The sequence below is a fragment of the Enhydra lutris genome, unplaced genomic scaffold (assembly GCF_002288905.1).
Source record: "Enhydra lutris kenyoni isolate GAN:26980312 unplaced genomic scaffold, ASM228890v2 scaffoldscaffold9, whole genome shotgun sequence".
Classification (NCBI taxonomy): domain Eukaryota; kingdom Metazoa; phylum Chordata; class Mammalia; order Carnivora; family Mustelidae; genus Enhydra; species Enhydra lutris.
Genome location: NW_019154093.1, coordinates 65,794,605 through 65,803,216, shown reverse-complemented (window position 1 = coordinate 65,803,216; position 8,612 = coordinate 65,794,605). Strand labels below are relative to the sequence as shown.

The following is an 8,612-nucleotide window of genomic DNA, read 5'->3' as shown; positions in this document are numbered from 1 at the left end:
TTTAAAATGTCTTTGTTCCCATATTTTGGGCTTTAATTCTTTAGACATCTGTACAGATTTTATTTCTCATCTAGAGGGCAAAAACCATGCAAATGTCATCCTGGAAGTTTCCAGTAATTGTTATCCTAGTTGCTCTGAGAAAGATTGACTGTTAACAAACTCTGATCTCATATTTCCCCCCCAATCACCTTGACCTGAATTTGACATTCTCCAAGAGCCAAGTAAATCAAGTTTATATATGTCTGTGATATATATTGTATACGCTGGGCAGCTGCATCTGACAACATTCTCTAAGAAGAAAAGATAATGTTGGTATCTTTATTTCAGACGTTAGGGTAACCTTTATCTTCTGTAGGACAAAAAAATTGAAAAGGCAATTTCGGTCACCAAGAACCCTCAATGGGAGTAAAGAATACCAGTCACTGGGTAGGATTCCAGCATAGATTTGTGACTCGATTAGTGGTACAGAGCCTTGCTGCAAAGTTTGGAAATGTCGCATTTTCTGTAATCAAGGCGGGTAAGATCCAAGCTGAAAGGGGGTATTTTCCTACTCATCAGGTCTTCACCATAACTCTCTCCAAGTAATAGTCTTCCTTTTTGTTCCCTTAACAGTCTCCATTTCTACTACACGTATGAAAAAGATGATCGTTGGTGGACACAGCCATGGCCTGCCCAACTTTGTCCCCGAAACTCACGTTGAGCTGCCTCCACCCCGCTCTTCCCCTCCAGCGTGCTCTCTTACCTCTGCGCAGGACTCTCCGCCCCTTCGTGTTTCCCTCAGGCCCCGCCCCGCCCGCTGGTTGGCTGTGGGGTGGGAGGCTCGTTCCGGCCCTCGCCATTGGCCGCTCAGGGGGAGGTGCGTTTCCCGGCTCCCCATAGGTCGGCAGTGCGAAACAACTCTTCACAACCACCGAGCATTTGTCATTTCCGGGTAAGATGGCTGCAGTGCGTGTGCTGAGGACCTGGAGCCAGAATGCTGGGCGGCTGGTAAGCGGTTTGGGGCTGATTTGAGGTCGGGAAGGAATGATTTGTCGCCGGTGTTCGCTGGGAGGTGTGTTACTTTGTCGTCCGAGAGCCAGGCGGTCGGGGCACGTGTGATGGAGAAGTGGAAGGATGTATGCTACACGAAGGGCAGAGAAGGTGGCGAGCGGACCGGTCCAGAGACCCACTCCCTCCTTACCTGGCCGTGTTTCTGTCGCAACTCCGTCTCCTTCCAGCTTTATCTACACCCAGTGCCATCTAGCCTTTCACCCGATAGCCTTTCATTGGGCACCATCTAGGTGCTGGGCATTGTGATAAGTGCTAGGGGTATGGAGATATATATTCATTCAGCATTTATTGAGCACCCACTGTGTGCCAAACACTGACCACACGACCCCTGCCTCGGAGAACTTGCAGTCTAGAGAAACTCGAAGAACTTACAGTCTAGAGGAAGAGACCCGTAAAGCAAACCGTAACAGCACGGGTCCTTGCCTCCGAGGAGCAGGAAAACTCAGGCTTCATTCTGTGGACCTGTGTTCCTCTCCCGTGTCTGTGCCACATATCTTTACAACTTTTTTTTTTTTTAAGATTTTTTTATTTATTTGACAGACAGATCACAAGTAGGCAGAGAGGCAGGCAGAGAGAGAGAGAGGAGGAGGAGGCAGGCTCCCCGCTGAACAGAGAGCCCGACGTGAGGCTCGATCCCAGGACCCTGGGATCATGACCTGAGCTGAAGGCAGAGGCTTTAACCACTGAGCCACCCAGGCGCCCCTCTTTCCAACTTTTTATCACCATAGCTGCGACCTACCTCCATCTCCCCTGAAGTTTTTCCCTTTGAACAACCCTTTAGCACCAATCACCTGACATCCCAGTAATCATAGTGTTTCGTCCTATTTGCATAGCGTTTTTCCTTCTGGGATCCCTCTTTCCTAAGGTCTTACAGTGGTCGACCCCTGAGCTTAGAAAATCTGTCAAGAGCCTGCTGTGTACTAGGTCCTGTGCTAGGCACTCTGGAAGCAAATGTGAGAGAGAGAACCCTGCCGTCTCAGATTAATTACAGCCTTGGGGTGGAAGGCAGGGGAGAAAAAGGTACAAAGAATTAGGACAGCTTGAGAAGTGCTAAATGGGACATTATAGAGTTACAGGAACCCGTAGGAGGGGTATTGGGGGGTCAGAGAGGAGTTCTCAAGGGATACTGTGTAACTTGAGATTTGCACCGTGGTAGGTATTGGCCTCTCTTGAAAGTTCTCCTTGCTTGGCTTCTGTGACACCACTTCCCACTATTCTTCTTCCTAGATGTTTGGCCACTCCAGCCCAATCTCCTGTTTTCCTGCCTGACTTTTAAATATGTATTGGTGTTTATAAGGGCTAGGACTTTGGCACTCTGCACTTCCCAAACTACTTCAGCCACTTCTTTCAATTTAGTTGCTATCTGTATGCTGATAATTCCTAAAGTTCCAGTCTTCAAGCCAGCTCTACTCCAGACCCACATATATCCTGCTGTCCTGGAGATCTCCAGTTGCATACATAGTAGGTATTTTTCAGCTGCAAGTAATAAAAACCCAGCCAATAAATGGGAAATAAACTAACTATGCATCCCATAGCTAGATGGCAGCTGGCATTGGTTAAGTGGCTCATACTTATCAGGGTTGTCATTTCAACAATTCATGCGGCCTTTCCCTTATGGTTACAAGAGGGCCACTACAACTTCATATTCGAGGGAGGAAGGGGGAGGGGGTGGTACCAGCCACACTTTGGCCAGGACTGTTACATGGCCACCGCTAGCCCAGGGGGTCTTGAAGGAGTTAGCATTTAGTTATCTCACAGCATCTACCCTAATGCCTCAGAGACACATTGGATTCTAGTTTCCAGAGTTAAACCCTTAGATCTCTTTTGATTCTAGCCTATACAACTCCAGAATTTAGTCATTATCCTCCACCTTGACCCCAACTGCAGCTTTCCTGGTCCTTCCTAATTGGACTTTCTGCCTCCAATCGGTGCCTCTCCAACCCATTCTCCATAGTGTAACCAGGGTGATCTTACAAAGTAAGATACATTTGAGAATGTCATTTCCTTGCTTAAAATTGCCTCAAGCAAAATGTCCAAAATCTAAAAGACTATGAGGCAATTTATGATCTGGACCTTTCCAAATCTCTCAGGCTTCATTTCTTGCTGAAACCTACCCACCTCAACCCCCACTCTGACACTTGCCTCACCCTTGCCCCACACTGAACTACATTGGAAATACACTGAGCTTCATTTAATTAAACACACTGCCTCTCTCGACTTCAGACTCCAGACCTTTGCACATGTATTTCCTCTGCTTTAAAGACTCTTGCTTTCTTTCCCTATGTCCTCATCTGCAATAACACCTCATGTCCTGGATTACATGTGCTCAGCCCTTAGGTCTTACTTCAAGTTTGCTTTCTTGAAGTAGATTGTTTTCCTCCTTTGTGTTTGTTTTTAATACTCTGCTCCTCCCATTATAACACTATGTCATCATCAACTCTTTAACTGTCTTCCTTTGAAAGTATGGACTGTACATTCCATGAGAGAAGGAATTAATCTATTTTGTTCTCTAATCCACAGTGCCTAGCACAGAGTAGATACTCAATAAATGTTTGTTGAACAACTCAGTAAAAAGTCCATTTTTTTCCATCTGTTGTAAAGTATAAATAACAGGAGGTCTTAATACATGTAGTAGATCATTAACAAGGTCTTACTATGTTGGGTTTTATTCTCCCTTATTGCACTGGACATTTGACTCTTGATGAACTTACCATTGAATTAACATTGAACTTTTCTATTTTGTCCGTCTTCTTGTAATGAAGTGTAAGCAACTTGAATTTAGGGACTACATTCTGTAGTTTATTCAGCTTTGAATTCCCAAGCCCAGCATAATCCCTGTCTTCAGGAATGCTCAACAATTGCCTGTTTAATTATTATTTATTTCCTTATTTGAATCTACTAAAACTTGGTTTCATTTCCTATTTTTTGCATTCTGTTTCTAGAAAAAATGTCTTTTTAGTTTGACAAATTATTTTTTCTCCTTCTCCCTTCTGTTGCTTTTTTTTTTTTTAAGATTTTATTTTTTTATTTATTTGACAGACCGAGATCACAAGTAGGCAGAGAGGCAGAGAGAGCGGGGGAGGCCAGCTCCCTGCTGAGCAGAGAGACTGATGTGGGGCTCCATCCCAGGACCTGGGGATCGTGACCCAAGCTGAAGGCAGAGGCTTCAACCCATTGAGCCACCCAGGCTCCCCTTCTGTTGCTTTTTTATCTTTCCATTCAGCAGCTTCACTAATTAGTCTAGCCTTCTCTTAGTCCAATTAGTCACTGTCACATAATGCCTGTTGTACTTATGTTGCTTTCTCCTTTTCCACTGTAAATCACTTCAGGAGCCTGGTAGTTCATGGCTCAAATACTGTAATAGTTTTTTAACTTTTTCCTCTCTTACTTGGCTTTACCTGTTATAATCTAATCAATAAACTGCAACTATATTAATTTCTTAGTCCTTTTTCTTCAATAATCTGTAGTGTAGAAGTTCGAACTCCTTATCCTGATGGTTATATTCAACAATAATTCGGTCCTCATTGAGCAACTTCCAACACTCCCACCCCCCCCCCTTTTTTTTTTTTAATTTCATTTGACAGAGCAGAGAGCATAAGCAGGAGGGGCAGCAGAGGGGGAGGGAGAAACAGACTCCCCACTGAGCAGGGAGCCTGTGGGGCTCTATCCCAAGACCCTGAGATCATAACCTGAACAGAAGGCAAATGCTTAATGACTGAGCCACCCAGGCGCCCTGCAACACTTCCTTTTATAAATTTGATGAAGCCAAATCAAGCAACTCACTGCCTGAGGAGACAAGCTCCGGAAGCAGTTCTTTGTTTATTCTGTTCCCTCTGCTTTAAAAGTGCATTGCTGCTCTGTAATAATTAATACTTACTATGCAAGGCCCACCACAACTTTTCCCCTGGAAGCCTTCCCAGATCAAGCCAACCTTAAAAAAACAAATCAAAACACAAAAAAACTCTCTGCTGAAGTTCCTCTAATGCCTACTGCCTATACTTACTACAAAAAACTAGAGCATACACATCCATGCATGAATGTGTGTGTGTGTGTTTATTTGTTTCTGCTAGGTTATAAATTCAAAGCAGGGATTATTTCTCCTACATGTAACAGTGTGATGTGAAAGAAAGAACCTCAGCTTCAGAGTCAGATTTTCTTGGTTTCAGAGCTGAATTTTGCTATTTGTTTGCTTTGTGACCTTAGACAAAGCATTTAACCTCTTTGATCATTAGTTTCTCATGTGCTAAAGAGGGCTAATGTGCCCATTATTTCAGAAGGTAATTGTGAGATTAAAAAGATGATGATGCATTTAAAGACCTTTAAAGTATCCAGCATTAGTAGGCATTCAATAAATGTTTGCTAGTTCATGCCTCCCTTGCCTGATTAGTCGTTCTTCAATAAAAGTTGCCATTGTTTAAGGTAGGACTTCCTAGTAATTTAATTTTCTCTCAAGGTCTTTAAAAAAACTATTTCTTTATATCAAGGTGAATCCATATTCTTCAAAATTTCCATTTATTGCCCTAAATTAAAATTTATGAATGTCTGATGAAGTGGAGGTTGATTTACACCTTTGATTCTGTTGTTGACTAAGAGCCAGGATTGTGGAAGTTGAAGGAGAAAGAAAGGACACAGAAAATGGGGGTTTGGGAAAGAGAATTCTTTCACTATCTGTTAACTTTTTTTTTTTTTTTTAAAGATTTTATTTATTTATTTGACAGACAGAGATCACAAGTAGGCAGAGAGGCAGGCAGAGAGAGAGGTGGAGGCAGGCTTCCTGCGGAGCAGAGAGCCCGATGTGGGGCTCGATCCCAGGACCCTGGGATCATGACCTGAGCTGAAGGCAGAGGCTTAACCCACTGAGCCACCCAGGCGCCCCACTATCTGTTAAGTTTTAAGCTATCAGTTTTCTTTAGGTTTTATGTTTCCCAAATGTTAATGTTAATAAAAATAAAATATATATTGTAAAGATTAGTTGCTTTACAATTATCTCTTAAGGTAAAACTAAGATGCATGATTTAAGATTATTTGTGTTTTAGGAAAGAGATCTTTAGTTTTTCTTTGCTTTCAGAAATCAGTAACAGCTTAGAAATTAAGGTGAAATATCACATAATAATTTAAATGTATTATTTGTATTGGTAAACCAAATACTTGTTTTTATATTATTTGCTGTCAGAAAAAGAACAAAATTCTTGTTTATAAATACATATTATAATGTGGCTATAGTATATAACATAATATGTATTATAAAATAACTTTTAAATTTTAAGGGCTAATCACCACCAAAGGATAAAGTACATGATAATAAAGTAATTTTTTTAATTAAAAGTAACTCCTACATTAATTTAAAAAATTGCGAATATATACCACTCTTCTCAAATACAGTAATGGGGTTAGAAATTTCTGTACATTATGTTTAAAAGTGTGATATAGTTAACCTGCTGTTAATAACATTGAAATGTTAACTTTCAAAATAAAATAGTCTACCTTTCAGACACATAGGTTCTAATATATCAATTTGAATAGATTAAGGTCAACTTGTTTCTCTTGTATATTGTCTTGCATTATACTGAGATGTTATACAAAATGGTCATATCTAAAGAGTCATCTGTAAATTATAGTAAGAAAACCTTTCCCTACAGCACTACACGTTTTCAATGTCTTTAGATGCTAACAGTTAGTTTTGAATTCTTTAGTAGTTTTATTTTGGGAAGTCTTTAGTGATGCAACTGTACCTACAAACTCATGTGTTTGTACAAAATATATCGTTAAAATTTCTTCACTTTCACAAGAAATTTTAAGCAAGGATCATAAGCATATAAACAAATGTGACTCCAGGGATGTAGTTTTACTAAGTAAAAGAACAAAATAATGTTCCTGGGTGACAGGGTTTAAGTTCCTTTGATTTCTTGAACAGAAATACTTGAGAAATAACCAGTCTTAATAAACTTTATTTTCACTGATTCCAGGTTTGGGCCAGTTCAGATGTTGGCCTGGATAATTTCATACTGTTTGTATTGTGATAATGACTGTTCTACTTTTAGAACAGACTTGAAATTCAGTATGTACTTACAGACATAAGCCATCAAGAACATTCACAGAAGCTTTTACTTTTTTGTTTTCTCATCTTTAGATTTGTGTTCGCTACTTTCAGACATGTACGAATGTTCATGTTTTGAAGCCAAAATATGTGTGTTTCTTTGGTTATCCTTCATTCAAGTATAGTCATCCACATCAGTTGCTGAAAACAACTGCTGGTAAGTATGATCTCAAAATAGACTGTCTACAATAATGTTTTATATCGTACTCAGAACTTTTTAAAAAGGTAATTAAAAACTTACCAAAGTAAAAAGAGTTAACCTTTTCATTCTAGCCCAGCCCTCCTTGCTTTCCCTGAATCTATCCTTTTCTTACTTTCTTTTTTGTGTGCCCTGCCCCCATCCCTTTCATATCTTTACATAAGTGCATGTGTCTTCATAATGTTGGGAATGGGTTGTCTTGGGCCATCTGCTCTGTATCACCTGGCTCATCCAAGTGCAATAGTCAGGTAAATTGTTGACTTAGTAGATTATATCCTTATACTGTCACTGTATTACTGGTTGGATGAAGCACTTACCTCGGTCTGTTGTGTTAAGATTGTGTGATGAAATTATCACCAAGTGTTCCTAAATAGAAAGTTTCCTGACTTTTACCATTTAATTACCTTTCTCACATCTTTTTCTACCCTCAGTAAAGAACTTGACGCTTAAGTATTAGATTTGGCAAGGGCACTAAGATTTTTTTTTCCCTGATTTTCTATTTAAATCTCTGATAAAGAACCCTAGACTTTTGTTACATCATTAAGCTTTTGACAGATACTTGTTGCCATAGTCTGTGCTAGCAATGAAAAATAGGGGGATTCCAGGCAGATCCAACCCCTGAGATCAGTCTTTCCATGCATTTTTATAGGTCATTTTACATAATACCTTAAGATATATAAGCCCTACCTTTGACTTTTTTTTTTTTTAAGATTTTTATTTTTAAAAGTTGATCTTTTCTCTTTACTTCTTAGAGAAAATAGAGGCCATTCAAGCAGAAACTCCCAACTTCTTGCTCTAGTCTCTAAACACTTACCTTAAGCTTTGGGTTCTTGGTCTATCAATTACTAGCTGTGTAACTTTAAGCAAGTTACTTAATTCCTTTCTATTTCATCATCTGTAAAATTGGAATAATCACTGTACCTAACTCATTGTGTCATTGTGAGAATAAATTCATTTAACACAAACACTTATTTATCACCTGCTCTCTGCCAAGGCACTGTTCTAGATACTTGGGATACATTCTATTCCTATATTCCCTAACTCGGTGAATACTTAAGCTAGAAACCTGGAGCCTTCCTGATTCCTGTTTCACATCAAATTGATTACTGAGATCTATTAATTTGACATCCTACATGATTCTTAAATCTGTCTTCTCTTTTTCAGACAGTTTTGAAAATATATAAATATATTAAATTCTATACTTCAGCTTCGTACATGTAGTAGCCTCCTAACTGCTTTCTCTGTCATCCCTTCCCCAACCCCATC

At 39.9% G+C, this 8,612-nt stretch overlaps 1 protein-coding gene across 1 annotated transcript in view; it reads left to right on the top strand.

The window, feature by feature from the left end:
* Nucleotides 1–832: 832 nt before the first annotated feature.
* Nucleotides 833–8,612, top strand: part of LOC111143074 (dihydrolipoamide branched chain transacylase E2) — a 54,997-nt gene continuing 47,217 nt past the window's right edge. The window contains exons 1-2 of the mRNA XM_022496530.1: nt 833–987; nt 7,181–7,304. Of these exons, the coding sequence (XP_022352238.1) occupies nt 937–987; nt 7,181–7,304 (175 nt within the window). The 5' untranslated portion in view covers nt 833–936. The remainder of the gene's footprint in view (nt 988–7,180; nt 7,305–8,612) is intronic.